General features: G+C 42.5%; 1 protein-coding gene across 1 annotated transcript in view; it reads right to left on the reverse strand.

Annotated features, from left to right (window-relative positions):
* Positions 1-360: 360 nt before the first annotated feature.
* plg (plasminogen) overlaps positions 361-19,785 on the reverse strand; it is a 79,438-nt gene continuing 60,013 nt past the window's right edge. Inside the window, exons 13-19 of the mRNA XM_072581193.1 lie at positions 17,304-17,400; positions 13,524-13,644; positions 12,038-12,112; positions 11,438-11,578; positions 9,564-9,670; positions 8,352-8,497; positions 361-624 (exon numbers count right to left, since the gene is read on the reverse strand). Coding sequence (XP_072437294.1) covers positions 460-624; positions 8,352-8,497; positions 9,564-9,670; positions 11,438-11,578; positions 12,038-12,112; positions 13,524-13,644; positions 17,304-17,400 — 852 coding nt within the window. The 3' untranslated portion in view covers positions 361-459. The remainder of the gene's footprint in view (positions 625-8,351; positions 8,498-9,563; positions 9,671-11,437; positions 11,579-12,037; positions 12,113-13,523; positions 13,645-17,303; positions 17,401-19,785) is intronic.

Raw genomic sequence — 19,785 nt, forward strand, 5'->3', positions numbered from 1 at the left:
GCCTTTGATTTGCCTAATGTCTGCATTCAGTCAAGTTGGTTACCACTGGCAAAGTTTTGCAATTTTGCAAATAATTTCAATGTTAACGGTTGAATGACAAAATAAACCATTGTTCACACAGCAGGAAAAATTAACAATTTAATTCAGCCTCTAGTGATGGTGTCAGCAACAATTTTTAAAGTTAAGTGACTATCACCTGATGAAGGAGCGTCGTTCCGAAAGCTAGTGTGCTTCCAGTTAAACCTGTTGGACTATAACCTGGTGTTGTGTGATTTTTAACTTTGTACACCCCAGTCCAACACCGGCATCTCCAATTCATGACAATTTTAAAAAGTCTTCTCAATGAAATGAAAACAATAATTGTGTCAGAGAAGGAATTTAATCATTCACAGGTGGAATTTACAATCTGAATGCACTGGAAACATGCAATTTTGATTATTGCAGTCAGCTAAGTGTATCTTAACCACCTTCTATAACTTTTTGAATCCAGTTAACAAAATGCGAAACTCGAACGTAAACTCCTGGCTTCATTCGTCTTGCACAACCAAGCCCCCAAGATGTTACTCCTTGGAGAACATATTGGCCCTTGGAGTTTGGACATACCAAAGGACCTCCACTGTCACCCTGAAAGAAAAGCACAATCAAGGGATCAATGACAACAATGGAGTCGTCCTCGTTTAAATCTATTTGTAGCACTAATACAGATAAATGGCTGATAGGCTTTTGGCTTGACGAATAAAAGTCATCTCTGTTTACAAATTTATAAAAAAAGTTGAGCGTTGGGCAGTTATCAATTGATTTTTTATTTTTGCACTGTGGGCATTATTACTTAATCCCTGCTTGCCTAGGCAAGTGCTGCCTTTATGCATGACAACTGAGTAAATTACAACAGGAAAGAACCATACTTGTTGATGTGATTACAACAATCCAACAATTCCAGAGTTTTAAAAGTTAAATTCAAATTTTAAAACTGCCTCAGTAAGAGTGAAACCCCTATTCACTGGACTGTTGGGGATTCTGTTTCTAGCTTGCTGTGATCCCACCTTCCTATTATCGCATATCATTCTGACATATGTTTGAGGTACGGTGGCACAGTGGTTAGCACTGCTGCCTTACAACGCCAGAGACCCGGGTTCAATTCCTGCCTCAGGCGACTGACTGTGTGGAGTTTGCACGTTGTCTGCGTGGGTTTCCTCCGGGTGCTCTGGTTTCCTCCCACAGTCCAAAGATGTGCAGGTCAGGTGAATTGGCCATGCTAAATTGCCCGTAGTGTTAGGTAAGGGGTCGATGTAGGGGTATGGGTGGGTACGCTTCGGCAGGGCGGTGTGGACTTGTTGGGCCGAAGGGCCTGTTTCCACACTGTAAGTAATTAAATCTAAGTAAGTCCTCATTGAGTCCAGGTATTAAAGTTTTTCACACAAGGGCTGGTGAGTTTTCTCACTATATTTTACCACACTTGGCCTTATTAACTAACTGTTCCACACCCTCCAGCAACCCCTTGTTTGATTCTAGCCCTACCTTACCAAGCATTGTTCCTTGAAGAATTTGCCACTGCCAGGATATTGTGGAATTGACTGACATCTCTGGTGCATCTTTAAAAGGCTGTTGTGCACCTGAACAGGTACTGCCAGTCAAAAAGCTGGCTTGTAATGTTCTTCATATAAATCCTGAACATGGCAGGCAAAGGAAATTTCACATACAGCTTTGTGGGCAGGGACCTGGAGGTTCTGTTGGATGAGGTGGTGCAAAGGTGGGACATTCTCTTTCCCCAGGACCAGCCGAGGAGCCATGATAACAGCCAATGTGAGCTGTGGTCCAACTTTGCCACTCAGCTCAATGCAGTCTCAGCAATCTGAAGGAATGCACAGCAAGGTGAGAAGAAATTTAGTTACTTTCTCCACTCCTCCAGGAGAAGTACCTTCATTTTCTCTCTGACACCTTACACTGACTCTACCTTTCTACTCTACCCACCTCCCACCAAGCTCTTGTTCAACCACAATTGTCTGCAATATCTTGCTTCACCAAACCTCAGCACCACTAACCCTACTTCTCACTGAGCTGCCGACTCACTTGCTTGGTACACCTCCTCACCTGCCATAACAGTTGTAGCACATGCTTCTTTGTCATTTCAGGAGGAAAACAGCCCGCAATTGGGCAAACAGAGCCAAGGTCGGTAGTGGGCTGCCTGATATTTGGCTTCTCACAATGTGTGTGGAAAGCATCCTGACTCTGACCATACTGAATGGCTAATGGATCATGTCCAAGCCCCTGAACTGGTATTCGAGCCTGCCATTGACTTACTGAGCCTGGATTCCCTGAGAGCAGGCTACCACCCTTGACTTGATCGAGGACTACTGATGTCAGGTTTTTCTGTCTTTATGTCTGTGTTCAGCTGCAAGGCAATATAGCAGTATTATGAGCCTACAATCTCTGGCTGAAGGGGTGAAGTGTACAAAGGCAAGGTAATATGAGACAGGAATGCTGTGATCACACCGATGATCATTCAATGAAATGATAGTAAGTGAATAGCCTGACATGCAGATTGGTCCAGTCCATGAGATGGGTGAGTGCCCCTGAGCACTCACATCCATTGCAATTATACTTGCTGATGCAGCTTTGAAGTACAGATATGTGCTGTAAGTGCATCAGAGATGGTCAATATGGACGTCCTTTGGAGCAGGTGGTAAGCTGAAGTCACCAGAAATCCATTCTGACTTACCTATTGAGAGTTCTCAATGTCTATCTTGTTCAGTGTGTTTGGTAAGATAGGACGCTGAATGTTAATAAGGTGAACTGTGGTCTTAAGAAAGTGTTCAACAATATAATAATCCTCCGTAATTAGCAACTCACCACTGCCTAATGAAACAAGTCACTACACTACTCAGCAGATACACACAAGATGGAGTGAGTTTATGAGATAGATGTCACCAGACTTCTCATATAATTCTACCACAAATCTTTTCATAGCCCAAGTTGTTCATGCCCTGTAAGATTCTGCCTTGTTTTATAAACTGGAGTGTGCTAAGTAGCAACCACGCCAGCCCCACTGGTAAGATATCTCTCCTGATCACCTGTCAATCAGTTCATGAAGAGCTGGAAGGAAGTCAGAATGACTATTGCAGGCCTTGTCACCGTGAAGCTGCCAAGTTGGTTTTCTGGTCAGGGAAATGAACCACCTTTCTCATCCATCTGGGAGGCCGATGAGAGAGACATATCAATTTGATGCCTTAAATGACCACTTAAGGGCCTCAATGCCGGTGAGTCAAAGCCCTAGTTAACTTTCTTATTCCAGCAGGTGGAAGTGAGTACTGCAGATGTTGGAGATTAGAGTCGAGAGTGTGGTGCTAGAAAAGCACAGCAGGTCAGTCAGCATCTGAGTAGCAAAAGCCCGAAATGTCGACTCTCCTGCTTCTCGGATGCTACCTGACCTGCTGTGCCTTTTCAGCACTACATTCTCGTTTCTTATTCCAGCACTCAATTGCTGAGGGGCAAGAAGTAAATCAGGTTTAAATGGTCCCATTTATTCTCCTTCTTGACGTCTCTCTTGCTACTTCTGAGGTAAGGGAAAATCATAGCCCTAGAATGGCTTCAACATGCAAAGAAGTTACAGCCTTTGAGTTAATTGCAAGAAATGTTAACTAGTTCCACTTGCCTGATCTTTTCCTGCAGGCATCCAGTCTTTTTTCCCTCTTCAGGCATTTATCCAAATCTTTATTGGTGACAATTCTGCTTAAGTCAAGCTCTTTTGAAACAGTGTCAAATAACTTCTACACTGTAGCTGCATCTTCTTAAAAAGATTTGACAACCCCTTTGGTCATCCCTCTTCCCTCCCGCCCTCCTTTCCGTGCTTGCAGTCAGTTTTCTCTGCATCCAGTTCTTAGAATTCTTAGGACATTATCAGATTATAACCAGTCTTTTTTTTAACTGCACATGGTGGTAGTGACTGTTCTGTTCTTCTCCCTCTTGAGCCACCTTTCGTTTCTTCTATCTGTCCCATTTGCATCCTTTTGTCTTGTACCAGCACCCCTCTTGCCATTCACCCCACCTCAGACTATAAGACATAGGAGCAGAAGTTAGGCCATTCAGCCCATCAAATCTTCTCCACCATTCAATTGTGGCTGATAAGTTTCTCATCCCCATTCTCCCGCCATATCCCTGTAACCCTTCATCCCCTTGACAATCAAGAGCCTATCTATCTCAGTCTTAAATATACTCAATGACCTGGCCTCCACGGCCTTCTGTGGCAATGAATTCCATAGATTAACCACTCTCTGACTGAAGAAGTTTCTCCTTATTGCTATTCCATTCTTCCTTTTACTCTAACATTGTGCCCTTGAGTCCTAGTCTCTATTGCCAATGGAAACATTTTCCCAACATCCACTCTGTCCAGACATTCAATATTCTGTAAGTTTCAATTAGATCTCTCCTCAACCTTCTGGATTCCATTGAATATAAACCCAGAATCATCAAACATTGCTCATGTGTAAAGTTTTCATTCCTGGGACCATTCTTGTGAACCTCCTCTGAACATGCTCCAGGGCCAATACATCCTTCCTGAGATATGGGGCCCAAAACTGTGCACCACACTGCAAATGTGGTCTGACCAGAGCCTCAGAAGTACATCCTTGCTTTTATATTCAAGTCCTCCCAAAATAAATGCCATCATTGCATTTGCCTTCCCAACTACTGACTCAACCTTTAAGTTTACTTTGAAAAAATCCTGGACGAGAACTCTCAAGTCTCTTTGCACTTCAGATGTTTGAATTTTCTCCCTGTTTAGAAAATAGTCCATGCCTCTATCCTTCCTGCCAAAGTGCATGACCTCATACTCTCCCACATTGTACTCCATGTGATACCTCTTTGCCCACTCTCCGAACCTGTCCAAATCCTTCTGCAGCCTCCCACCTCCTCAATCTACCCGTCCCTCTACCTATCTTTGTATCATCTGCAAACTTCACCAGGATGCCCCCCATTCCTTCATCTAGATCATTAATGCATAAAGTCAAAAATTGTGGTCCTAACACTGACCCTTGCGGAACACCACTTGTCACCAGCTGCCATTCTGAGAAGGACCCTTTTATCCCCACCCTTTGCTTTCTTCCAGACAGCCAAGCTTCTATCCATGCTAGCACCTTGCCTCTAACACCTTGGGCCCTTATCTTACTCAGTAGCCTCCTGTGTGGCATCTTGTTAAAGACCTTCTTGAAATCCAGATAGATAGAGTCATAGAGTCATAGAGATGTACAGCATGGAAACAGACCCTTCAGTCCAACCCGTCCATGCTGACCAGATATCCCAACCCAATCTAGTCCCACCTGCCAGCACCTGACCCATAACCCTCCAAACCCTTCCTATTCATATACCCATCCAAATGCCTCTTAAGGGTTGCAACTGTATCAGCCTCCACCACTTCCTCTGGCAGCTCATTCCATAAATGTACCACCCTCTGTGTGAAAAGGTTGCCCCTTAGGTCTCTTTTATATCTTAACCTACTCCTTACCTTCTCAAACAATTCTAGCAGATTTGTCAGGCATGACCTCCCCTTGATGAAACCCATACACTTGCAAGTATTCAGAATTCTCATCCTTCACGATGAACTCCAAAATCTTATCCACAACTGAGTTTAGGCTAATTGGTCTGTAATTTTCCATCTTTTGCCTTACTCCCTTTTTAAACAGGGGTGTCACATTAGAAATTTTCCAGTCCTCTGGGACCCTCTCTGATTCTAGTTGTTCCTGAAAGATTACCACTAACGCCTCCGCTATCTCTTCAGCCATATCCCTTTGAACTCTGGGGTGTAGTCCATCTGGTCCAGGTGATTTATCCAACTTCAGGCCATTCAGTTTTTTTCTAGCGCCTTCTCCTTGGTGATAGCCACTATACTCAGCTCTGCCCCCTCACTCACTTAAATTTTTGGGATAATACTCATATCTTCCACTGTGAAGACTGATGTAAAGTAATTGTTCAGTTCCTCAGCCATTTCTTTGCTCCCCACTCCTTTCTTTCCAGCATCATTTTCCAGTGGTCCATTGCCCATTTTTGCCTCTCTTTTGCCCTTTATATATCAGAAAAAACTCTTACAGTCTTCCTTTATATTACTGGCTAGCTTACCCTTATATTCAATCTTCTCCCTCCTTTTATTTTTGTACTCTGGTGGTCTTTGTAAGCTTCCCAATCCTCTGGTTTCCCATTGCCCTCCACCACATTATGTGCTTTCTCTTTTGCTTTTACACTATCCCTGACTTCCCTAGTCAGCCATGGTTGCCTCACCCCCCATGCCATGCTTCTTTTTCCTCGGGATGAATCTCTGCTGTGTCTCCTGAATTACTCCCAGAAACTCAAGTCATTTGCTGTTCCATTCTTTCCTGCTAGGCTTCTCTCCCAGTCAGTTCCACCCAGCTCTACCCCCATGCCTCTGTAGTTGCCTTTATTCAGATATAATACTGTTACCTCTGATTCTATCTTCCTCCTCTCAAATTGCAGAGTAAATTTAATCATGTGATGATCATTGCCTCCTAAGGGTCCCTTCACCGTAAGCTCCTTTATCAAGTCTGCCCCATTGCACAACATTAAATCCGGTATTGCCTGTTCCCTTGTGGGCTCCACCACAAGCTGCTCCACAACGCCATCTCATAGACATTGCACAACTTCCTTTTCTTGGAATCCATTACCAGCCGATTTTCCCAGTCCACCTGCATATTAAAATCCCCCATGATCACTGTGATTTTCCCCTTCCTACACGTCTTTTCTATCTCCTGGTGTATCTTGCACCCCAGCTCCTAACTGCTGTTTGAAGGCCTGTGCAGAACTCCAACTATGGTTTTTTTTCACCTTTGCAGTTCCTCAATTTTACCGACAGATTCTACACCAACTGACCCTGTAGATGATTTAATTGAATTAATTTCATTCCTTCCTAATAAGGCAAACCCACCCCCTCTGCCCACCTGCCTATCTTTAGGATAGGATGTATATACCCTTGAATATTCAGCTCCCAATCCTGATCCTCCCTTGCAGCCCTGTCTCTGTCTTGTCCAGCATGTCACACCTGCCAATTTTGAACTGCACCACAGGCTCATTTACCTCGTTTCTTATCCTGCGTGCATTCACATATAACCCTTCAGTCCTGTATTAACTGTCCTTCTTCTCATCGTCCAGTGTGCTTGACGTTTGCTTGCTAATCCTTTCCAAACACAGTCCTATTTGTGTCTGTGGTGGAGATTTTAATAACCTTTCCTGAGTTCTGCACTCTTACCTCCTCCTGTAATTTGGATTTTCTAATTTCCCCTATAACTGAACCACCCACCCCCTCCCCTATTTAGTTTAAAGCCCTGTCTGCAGCCCTAATGATGCTATTCACTCAAACTCCGGTCCCTGCACGGTTCAGATGAAGACCGTCCCACCAGAACAGGCCCCTTTTTCCCCAGTACTGGTGCCAGTGTCCATGAATTTGAACCCATTTCTCCCACACCAATCTTTGAGCCATGCATTTACCTGCTTAATCTTATTGACCCTGCGCCAATTAGCTCATGGCTCAGGTAGTAATCCAGAGAGTATTACCTTTTTTGGTTCTGCTTTTCAATTTAGCTCTGAGGTGTTCATACACGCTTGGCAGAACCTCTGCCCTAGTTTTGTCTATGTCATTGGTACCTACGTGTACCACGACCACTGGATCTTTACCCTCCCACTCCAAGTTCCTCTGCAACCCAGATGAGATATCCCGAACCGAGCATCAGCAGGCAACAAGCAGGGACTCTCGATCCTATCACACAGAACAATGTCTATGCCTCTAACTGTATCATCCCCAATTACAACACAGATTTTGCCTTTGGCTCTTCCCTCTTCTCCACTCTTTTCCTACTTCTGTACGGGTTTCCAATTTCTTCTAGCACTGATGAATGGTGGCAGACCTGAAATCTGTTAACTTTTGTTTCTTTTCCCAAAATATTACCAGAACTGCAGAATATTTCCAATTTTTTTTAACTTGTATTTCAACTTTCCAACATCTGCAATATTTTGCATTTGTCTCTATGTAATGTAAGGGTATCAATGGAAATGGAGCAAAGATAGTTAATGGAGTTGAAATACAAATTTCCCAAATTCTTCTCAAACAGCAGAGACTTAATGACCACCTCTTGTTGCTATATTTCTATTTTGGAGCGACAGGTCAGAAGACATTTGTGAAATTATGGACACATTACTCTGAAGATAATTTTAGCATTAAAACCGTGCGATTATTTCTCCATCTCTATTCCCATTTGAGGAGTGTCCAAAAAAAATTGCAGGTTATTGACTTCCCCATTCATTGCTTTTAACCATTCTACATTTTTTAACCCAGCTGAATGATCACATACCTGGCAGCTGTCCACTGCACCTTCAATATTACCAGCACACAGTTCACTGGATTTCACTCTTCCATTCAAATATTCAGGTCGATTGCAAACTTTATTATCTATCACTGGAAAGCCTGCTTCTTTTAAAAACCCGGAGCCTCCAGTTCCTAAAAGCAAATGTGATACGCGGAAAAAAAAGTTAATGTCCAGAAATGATCACAACAATTACCAAATCTAAATCCAAATCTGCAAACTACTACTCTGAGAAACAATCTCTGATGCACTCTACAAGTTGTACTCTGTGTTACCCTTTTCCATTTAATTTGTCCAGCTAATATACAAATTAAAATCGACCATGACAATTGGAGCGCTTTTCTTACATGTCTCCATTGTCTCCTGATTTACACTTTGTATAGATTTTTACATGTTCATACTCGTTGCAGTATCTGCAGCTCAGACAGAAGTCATTGATGTACTGTCTAACAATCAATTGGGCTTTACTTGGGACAAAATATATGGAAAGCTGGGGTTGCACAAACGTCAGAGTTCACTTCTTGACTTACTTATTTGAATCCAAAGATATGAAAAGTGTGATGATTGACACCAGCTTGGTTGCAGGAACAATGGCATACTTCGATACTACTCTGCCTTTGGACTCCACCACAGAAATGTTTTTGGCGAAGGTTTACTCCCAAGATATCCACAAGACAGTGGAGGAATTTAGCTCTTGCTGGGAGTTTCATTCATGACTGCTAGGTCTGTCAATGCAGCAGTGGGCGTACATATTACCTGTCTGAGAGCCAGCCTTCCTCTGAGTATTTTGAAGATTTAGCCTAGGATACACAATATCCAGTTTCCATGTATTCGTCATGAGAAGACACAACAGAGAAAATGCTGCAGGAGGGGGTCTATACATTTGCCTCCTTTTCACATGGCTGATGGACAACAGTGCTAGCTGAAAATTAGAGGCAAGCTAACCCTTAAGAAGTGGGAAATATGCTAACTCTCTTTGTTCTCATGCTAGATGCATCCCATCATCCTGTTTGACACTTAGGCTCATACAAGCTAACCATGTTATCGGCATCCGTGGAACAATAAACAACTGCAAAATCAATGCCTACAGGAAAAGATGGATGAGTGTGGAGACAAATTAGCGGAGAAGAGAGAAGAGGGAAAACCAAATAATTAAGGACGTCTAATTTTACTTTGAGAAACGATTGCTTTAATGTGTACCTTGTGTATCACCCCAGCCTGTAACGTAGCACTCAGCTCCACTTGACACTATGTAGCCTTTTGTTGGTAAACAGATCAAAGAAACTTTGTCAGAAAGAACTGCTGACCTAAAATGAAAAATGTGTTTCAAATTATTTTGTTTTAACTTAATTTGCATAAAATAGTTTTTTTAATGATACATTTTTAATTCAGCTTGCAACCTAAGGATAATTAATCAATAGGCAATGCTATATTGAATAGCTTTATTCAGTTAACATTGTCATGTATGTTTTTAAAAGTACTAGATTAGCTGCAGCGGAGAGGACCTTTAAAAAAAAATTTCAAATACAGCCCTATTATACATTATGTTGAGTGCTTTATAAGTATCAGAAACTGTGTTACCCTAAGGGATGGAGAAAGTCAGTCTTATGAAAGAGAGACTGGACCAGTGAAATGGATGACAATAATTGCCTTTTCAAGATGAGCTTTGTTTCAGTCACAAGTTCCAGACAGCTGTCCCAAAGTTTCTCCATTTTGTTCGTTATATAGCTGTTCTGTGAAGAAATTGGTTCAGATTTTGTATCCTTAGCAGAGCTGTAGGAAGGCTTTGTGTGCATAACACCTCTAAGGGGTGCTCTGGTGCTAGCTAATTGAAGAAGGTGGTGAGCTCTGCTCCCTTGTTGGTATCCATCAGAAGTATATGCTTCATAACATAATGGCTGTCCAGACACCAGTATCAGTATGTCACTCAACAATAATTGCAGTGGATATTGTGCTTGATTTAAAGCTTTGATACCAAAAGTGAAAGATAATGAAAATAGAATGTTTAACAGGCATTCTGTTACCATCCTGCCGCCACCTCCCACTGCAATTTTATAAGCATTAGGAGAGGCACCAGCTGGCTACTTAAGAGACCAGTGCCAAGTGAAACCTGGTGGTTTAGTGGGAAGGAGAGGAGATGCCCCATTGGGACTTCTGTCTTCATTGCAGTTCCTTTATACACCCCTGATCCCATCCGCTTTTGTGGCCCCAGTAAGATCCTGGAATCATCTCAATTTGGATTACATCACTGAACACTCTTTTTTGGTGACTGTTGTATCGTCCCAGCTGGTGGTTTTCTGAGATGGGCAAAAACACCTATTCAAACCAATCAAAGGCCCAATGATCATTACTTTGCTACTGAACTAGCTGTCCAAGTGAAGGCATATTTATTCATTTGTTGGCTTCATTGGCTGGCCAGCATTTATTGCCTGTCCCGTGTTACCCTTGTGAAAGTGGTGGTGAGCTGCCTTTTTGGACTGCTACAGTCCATCTGTTGTGGGTTGACTCACAATGTTATTAGTCGAGAGTGTGTTGCTGGGAAAGCACAGTGGAAGGGCATGATGAAGGCCATTTGCCCGAAACATAGATACTCCTGCTCCTCGGATGCTGTCTGACCTGCTGTGCTTTCCCAGCAACACACTCTCGACTCTGATCTTCAGCATCTGGAGTCCTCACTTCCTCCACAATGTTATTAGGAAGGGAATTCCAGGATTTTGACTCAGCAACATTGGAACAATGGTAATATATTTCCAAGTCAAGATGGTGAGTGGCTTGCAGGGGAACTTGCAGGTGTTGGTGCTTATTCCCTCCACTGGTGTAAAATTCAAATCTAGATTTCTTGATGTTCCATTTTGCTCATGTTGAGTGGTTGAGAGGGTCAATTCTGGGCAAATTAAGATGGCTTCAATTCCATGTACCATACTTTAGAAGCAAGGTTGTTAATCTTACAAGATTGCAAAGACTCTTAATGCATTGAGGGGACATTCTTCAAAACAACTGCATGAACACAAATGCAAGAGGAATTGACTCATTACAAGTAAAGGCAAATATAAAAAAGAATTGAAAATGAATACCTCTGAAGCTTTAATAAAGCAATATCATTACGATTGGGTTCAATAACAATTTTGTCAATATTAATTATCTGCCTTGATAATTCAGATGCAGATTCTCTGTGTATTCCAATGTAAACTTTGTAGTATGAAGGCATGGGGTTTCTGTAATGGATGCAATGAATAAATTGAAAATCTGTATTTTTCACAATCATCTTTACAAGGATAATATTTATGTATTGCCTTTAACATAACAAATTTCAAATTGCTGCAGTGCATTTTTGAAAAATATACATTATCATGCCCTTTTGATTGTTGAAGGATTGCAGAAATTTGTAACTGAGTAAGACACTTCACCAAAAGCTTGGCCAAAGGTAGATTTTAAGGAGCATTTTAAAGGAAGAGAAAACAGTAGTTGGGTGAAGAGGTTTAGGAAGGAAATTCAGGAGTCCAGGCAATACACAACTCTTCCTGAAGGTGGTAGCGGAGTGAGGTTAGAGTATGGAGGGATGTGGAAATCAGACTGAGAAACTTTAAAACTAAGGTGTTGTTAAACAAGGCTTCAATGTACGTCAGTAAAAATAAGAGTTAAGATTATAAGCATCCAATGGATCATTCTCTTACTTTTCTATGCAGTGTTTGGCTGTGAGCACCCAATTGATATCGATAAGAGTTCCTCCACAAAAGTGAGAACCAAAACTGTGATAAACAAGACGATTTAATACGATAATATTAATTGATTGGAAAACTTGTAATGATAACATTCAGAGGTAACGTGTACTATTGATAAAAATAGTGCAATGCGTAAAAAATGTCTTTTCACATATTCCAGTTTTTTTTGCCAAATATTTAAAAAATGCTGTGATCTTTCTTCACCTGATCTTCCTGCAAGTTGAACCAATTCATCTGTTCTTTCAACATTTTCATTTTGAATAAATTTGTGGGTGGCACGGTGGCACAGTGGTTAGCACTGCTGCCTCACAGCGCCAGGGACCCAGGTTCAATTCCCACCTCAGACGACTGTCTTTGTGGAGTTTGCATGTTCTCCCCGTGTCTGTGTGGGTTTCCTCCCACAGTCAAAAGATGTGCAGATTAGGTGAATTGGCCATGCTAAATTGCCCGTAGTGTTAGGTGAAGGGGTAAATGTAGGGGAATGGGTCTGGGTGGGTAGTGCTTCAGAGGGTCGGTGTGGACTTGTTGGGCCGAAGGGCCTGTTTCCACACTGTAAGTAATCTAATCTTAAAAAAAAATTATTATTTCTCCTTGTAACATCCTTTTATCCAAAGAAAGCAAACTTAGCTTCTCAGGTTTCTCCCTCTAACACAAGTCCCACATACAGGCTATCATTTTTGTATTTCTTCTCTGACCCCACTCCAAGTTTCTAAGTATTTCCATACTTTTCTCTGCCATTTCAATGCTTGTTTATACTTGCTAATGGAATGTGGGGATCACTGACACAGACAGCACATATTGCCATTCCTAAATGTCTTTGAGAAGGTGGACATGAGGTACCTTCCTAAACTAGTGCAGTCTGCAAGGTGAATATACTCCCAAAGTTGCTAGTTTGATAAGGAGTTTCAGGACTTTGGCCCAACAACATTGAAGAAGTGGTCACTTAGTTCCAAATCAGGATGAAATGTTGCGTGAAGGGGAATTTGCACACGGTGGTATTTCAATGCAGCTGCTCCTTTTGGCCTTCCAGGCAGTGGAGGTCAGGTGTTCAGGAGGTATTGTTGAAGAAGATTTTTCCAGTTTTTTGTGGTGTATCTTTTAGAAAATAATCACTATTGCCACACTGTCAGTTGTAGAAGGTTTGTATGATGGGGTGCCAATCAAGTGGCTCTTTGACCCCGAATGATGTCAAGAATTTTGAGTATTGTTGAAGCAGCACTCATTTGGGCGAGTAAGGAGCATTCCATCTCATTCCTAACCTGTGCCTTACAAAAGGCTTTGAAGATTCAGGGAGATATTCACAGCAAATGCCCAGACCTATTCTTGTAGCCACAGTATTTACATGCTTAGCCTGCTTTTAAGTTTGTAGCTTATAAAACTGGTTGGCAGTGTGACTTCATTTATAAGAAAGTTACGCTTTCTGAGGCAAATCACTTACTGGGTGCGAAGACTAACTTGCCAAGGCCAGGAATGTGGTTTGGATACACAGCCACCAATAATTCTTCCAAAACATTTCTTGGGTTCAATACTAGATATTCCACACTCATTAGTTTGTTGTCCTAGCATCACAAAAAAGATCAATTAGTTATTTTATTTGTGGAACACCTTGCAATCCCTGCCACCATTTTCAGGGTCCTAGTGCTAACTCAATCAAATTGATCTCATATAATTTTGGAAGTCAAATAAAACCATATGACATTGGAACAGAATTAGGTCCCACTCTTCTTACTCTTTATTATTTTTTGATCATCTTTTGCTGGTTTTTAAAACTTTCTTAGTCTTCTTGTTGACCACTAATGTTTGTCAAGTTGTACATTATTTTCTTTCAATTTGATGCTATTAACTTTCCTGGCTAAGCATGGTTGGCTTAAACCCTTCTTAGAATCCTTCTTTCTCACTTGGATATATCTTCATTCGACCATAAGAGGTAAGACCATAAGAAATGGGAACAGAAGTAGGCCGACTAGCCTGCTCCACCAATCAACAGGTTCATTGCAGATCCATCATTCCTCATGTCCTCTTCCCTGAGTTTCCCCCATAATCCTTGGTTCCCCTAACAAGACCTGTTGTAAGGCATGAATTATTTTCGTAAAAGTCTATCATTGTTCCTCAACTGTTTTTGCTGCTAAACAAACTCCTTTCCCAGTCCATTCCATCTAGTTCTGCCCTCTTTGGTGGCAAGAACAGGAAGGCAGATTACTCCCTAAATGGAATCAATTTAGGGAAAGGGACAGTACAGAGAGATCTGGGTGTTCTTGTACACCAGTCAATGAAGGTAAGCATGCAGGTACACCAGGTAGTAAAGAAGGCTAATAGCATGCTGGCCTTCATAACAAGGGGGATTGAGTATAGAAGCAAAGAGGTTCTTCTGCAGCTGTACAGGGCCCTGGTGAGACCACACCTGGAGTACGGTGTGCAGTTCTGGTCTCCAAATTTGAGGAAAGACATTCTGGCTATTGAGGGAGCACAGCGTAGGTTCACGAGGTCAATTCCTGGAACGGCGGGACTACCTTACGCTGAAAGACTGGAGCGACTGGGCTTGTATACCCTTGAGTTTAGAAGACTGAGAGGGGATCTGATTGAGACATATAAGATTATTAAAGGATTGGATACTCTGGAGGCAGGAAACATGTTTCGCTGATGGGTGAGTGCCGAACCAGAGGACACAGCTTAAAAATATGGGGTAGACCATTTGGGACAGAGATGAGGAGAAACTTCTTCACCCAGAGAGTGGTGGCTGTGTGGAATGCTCTGCCCCAGAGGGCAGTGGAGGCCCAGTCTCTGGATTCATTTAAGAAAGAGTTGGATAGAACTCTCAAGGATTGTGGAATCAAGGGTTATGGAGATAAGGCAGGAACAGGATACTGATTAAGGATGATCAGCCATGATCGTATTGAATGGTGCTGGCTCGAAGGGCAGAATGGCCTACTCCTGCGCCTATTGTCTATTGTCTATTGCCATTACCCTCATTTAAGTTGGAATAGTTGTTTCCAATCCCAAGTTTGTACTCTCAAGCTTGAATATTAAATTCTACCATAGTCACCTTTAATACTTTTCTTGAATCAAGTGACAGATGATTTAAGATGCATACACTGGTTATTGTGGCAAGTTTCTTATTCCCTAGTGAGATGCAACATTTCACTGTTCCATGTTTGTACAGCTTGGGACCTCTGGGAAGGTTCCACAGTTTTGAACAGATGGTGATGGGGGAATTACATTCTCTGAGGAGAAAGTGAGGACTGCAGATGCTGGAGATCAGAGCTGAAAAGTGGCCTCCTCTATATTGGGGAAAAAGTGGCCTCCTCTATATTGGGGAGACAGGCCGCCTACTTGCGGAACGTTTCAGAGAACACCTCTGGGACACCCGGACCAACCAACCCAACCAGGACATGCAGATCCTTGGACTCCTCCATCGCCAGGCCATAGCAACACGACGGTTAGAGGAAGAGCGCCTCATCTTCCACCTAGGAACCCTCCAACCACAAGGGATGAACTCAGATTTCTCCAGTTTCCTCACTTCCCCTCCCCCCAACTTGTCTCAGTCAAATCCCTCGAACTCAGCACCGCCTTCCTAACCTGCAATCTTCTTCCTGACCTCTCCGCCCCCACCCCACTCCGGCCTATCACCCTCACCTTGACCTCCTTCCACCTATCGCATTTCCAACGCCCCTCCCCCAAGTCCCTTCTCCCTACCTTTTATCTTAGCCTGCTGGACACACTTTCCTCATTCCTGAAGAAGGACTTATGCCCAAAATGTCGATTCTCCTGTTCCTTGGATGCTGCCTGACCTGCTGCACTTTTCCAGCAACACATTTTCAGCTCAGAATTATATTCTCTGGCCAATTAATGGCCAATTAACTTCTTTGAGAAGGTAAGGGCCTGTCTGATACCAAATGCAATTTTTAAACTCTTAACTGCATAGATGAACTGTGTCCTGCATGGCAGTATACAGCTGTCAAGTTCACCACAGGACCCAAATAAATCTCTGCTGTTGCTTTGGAAGTAAACCTATGGGGCCAACAACTGCTGGTAGGAGTACTGGTCCTTACCTTGGTCATGACAGGCTGCTGTGTGCCTTGTTCCACACACACCTTCTACCATTTCTGAACTGCAATACACCCCAACATGATTAGTTATCCTGGCGACCTGCAATCTAAAGCTCCCCCAACCATGATTCAACCTCAACAACCCTCAATAGCTCCTAAACCTGTAGTTTTGCCTGACATCATTAGCCTCCTATGACCTGTGATTTCCATCCAATCTATGGTTTCTCTGTGACTGTGGGATTTCTCCCTCAAAACTGACATTTCCTCATCGTATACATTCCCCTCACCCCTATCCTGTTCATAATCCGTTCATGACCTTGCAAATTCTTCAATCTTCCATCTGATCCACAATTTTCCTACATTCTATGATTATTTTGTTCCCTGGACCCTACCAACTCTGTAGACACTCTCCCCATGGTCCTGGCATCTTCCCTTTGACCCTATCATCTATTTTCTACACTTCTCCTTGCTCTCCAACCATCATGACAAATCATGGTCCAGTCAGCTCATTTCTCATGACTATTTTGCCTCTTGCTCAATGATTTCCTTTGTCCCTCCTTTCCTGGAATCTTGTCACAGTTCTCACCCTGCCACTGTCTGGGAAATGGAAGAAAAAAAACTCCAACTGTGGTTCTGGTGTTAAATGTCACGGAGCGTCCATAAACCATTATCCCTGCCCCCTGTTTCCCCTGTTCGCCCACCACTGCCAGAAGATTATACGATCATAAATGAGGCAAGAATGGGCCTTTGAGCTTCTTGTGCCTGCTGTGTCATTCATTAAGGTCATAGCTGATCTAATTGTAATTAATTGCATTTCCTGCCAGCCCCTATAACTCTTTACTTCCTTGTAGATCAAACATCTGTCTAATTTGGCCTTACTTCCTACCTTCATTCCAGTATTTCTCAGGCCAATGTGAATAAAGAGTGAAACCATCTACCTTGTAATCAGGAAGGGCAGTGGCCTGAAGTACATTTATAAATAGATTTAAATATGTTGAGCAAATAAATAGTTATATGCTATCAATCTGTAACAGAAAGTACATCAAAATAATTAAGTATTTAATGTTTCAATAATTGATTTTGTACCTTACTATTCCCTTATTTTGAGATGTTAAGACTAGCATACATCTTAAGTGATATGTACACAGAGTTAATACAGAAATCAAACTTACCACATATGGGAATATCATCGCAGTAATCAAACTGTTTCTTAGGATCTGTTGTAAAACACCAAGGGCCATTGAGATCTCCATCTGGATTTCTGCAGTACTACAATTTAACAAGAATATATTGCACCAGTGACAACATATTGTATTTATTCAGCCAGTAACAACATCCCAGGTGCTTCACAGGAGCAGAATCTGTCAAGATTTGGCCACATAACCAATGAAATAGACATTAAAATGTGCCTTAAATGATATGGGAAAGGTGAAGTGGTTAGAGAGAGTTTGACAAAGATTAGGGCCCATGCACCTCTGTCGAGGATAACAAACTTCATATTGTTTGTCAGGTTATTGATTGTTGGCAGTGCATTGTAATGTTGGGTGGAATTTTCCAGAAATTGACTAAGTGTCAATTTTGGTGTGTTTCATAGAGGGTTTCTCCCATTCTATCTTCCTAAACTTGCCTGATTACCTACATGCCACACTCTTTTAATGCCCTGCTCATTGTATTCTTCACTTGCCTGAGGTGGAAGTAATCTGCACTGCCGGAATGTCCTGGTAATCCTGGTACCATCGTCATACTTAAAATATAATTGTACACCAGATCGAGTGCTCTCAGTCCAGCATTGCACCACATGGTTCCTGTCTTTTTGCACAATGGTGTCATATAAAATACAATTGGTACCTGACTTTGTGGACCTGAATGTCCTGGTGGATGGGGTGATGCAACAGAGAGGTCGCCCTCTTCCCTGAGGACCAGCAGAGGAGATCATGACACCAGCGCTCGTTAGCCTGCTTTGAGATTGCCTGGTCAGTGCTGTTTCAGTGGTCCTGAGAAATGCTGAGCAATTCTGCAACAAGGTCAATTACCTTCTCCATAGTGAATCTAATGAGGTCAGCCTGATGGACCTCACAGAATATGACTTGCCTGATTGGAACTGTTAATCTGGTCCAATCAAAGAGCCTTGGCTGATGATGAAAAGAGTGTCAGATATTCTGACACTCTAAGAGCTGGCTCTGAGACAGCTGAACCAGTGTTAAAGACTTTCCACATGTAAATAAAGGGTGATTCGGTGACGGAATACTAGCCTCTGTGGAGTTATTTCATTCTCCACTCAATTAGGATAAATGCCACCCTATTTTCTCCTGTTATTGTCATACTCTATCTCCGATACTGCACACAACTATGACCAAAGTGCATAGGCTATCACTCTCACTGTTGCATCCAACATCTTCCCTCATTTGCTCCATACACCCAGCCCTCCAGACTAAACATTGTATGGCTTCTGTGCTGCCTACTGTCAATTGAAACACTTCACCACCATTTTTCCCCTACCTGTACCAGTCCTGAATAGCTGTGTGAAACACTTTCATCTCATTCAATCCCTCATTTTGTCTCATTCCAACAGCAAGTACCAACAATAGGACAGGGAGAGCCAGTAGAGCTGACATGACTGACATTCATCTACTCATGCCTGACAAAAAATGGATCTTTGCTTTGACAGGGTGAGGACCAAAACCATTTATGTTGTTATGCTGAAACCTCCATGTCCCAGGAACAAACCAAGAAACATTACCCATTGCTATGCTGTTCTTGCATAACCGCCATTGTGAGTGCACTCTTAACATTCCTGATCGTCAATTCCTTGTTCATGGTGCATTCACTCTCTTGTCTCCTGCAAGTATAAGAGGCTTCTGCATGGTCTTGATGGCCAAGTCGTTGGTGTCACATACACCTTTCTCCACTTCTGAGGAAGGTTTCATGTTCCTGGCATCTCTTAATGATGAATCTTCAAAGCACAATGCTCCATTTATAGCATTTTAAATGCTTTGTTTGTCCAAATATATCTTTCTCCTTGGGACTTTTCATAGCTTTATTGGACTGTGATTTTTCAAGACTGGCATCTGGCCTTGTTTGGATGCCCAGCCAATTCAGCTGTCCAATTAGACTTCACTTCCATACAAGTACCACCCTCTGTGTGAAAACGTTGCCCCTTAGGTCTCTTTTATAACTTTTTCCTCTCACCCTAAACCTATGCTGCCTAGTTCTGGACTCCCACACCCTAGAAAAGAGACTTTGTCTATTTATCCTATCCATACCCCTCATGATTTTATAAACCTCTAGCAGGTCACCCCTCAGCCTCCAATGCTCCAGGGAAAACAGCCTTAGCTTATTCAACCTCTCCCTATAGCGCATATCCCCCAGCCCTGGCAACATCCTTGTAAATCTTTTCTGAATCCTTTCAAGTTTCACAACGTCTTTCTGATAGGAAGGAGACCAGAAGTACATGAATATTCCAAAAGTGGCCTAATGAATATCCTGTACAGCCGCAACATGACCTCCCAACTCCTGTACTCAATACTCTGACCAATAAAGGAAAGCATACCAAACGCCGCCTTCACTATCCTATCTACCTGCGACTCTACTTTCAAGGAGCTACGAACCTGCACTCCAAGATCTCTTTGTTCAGGAACACTCTTTAGGACCTTA

This window comes from Chiloscyllium punctatum, chromosome 11 (assembly GCF_047496795.1).
Source record: "Chiloscyllium punctatum isolate Juve2018m chromosome 11, sChiPun1.3, whole genome shotgun sequence".
Lineage (NCBI taxonomy): Eukaryota > Metazoa > Chordata > Chondrichthyes > Orectolobiformes > Hemiscylliidae > Chiloscyllium > Chiloscyllium punctatum.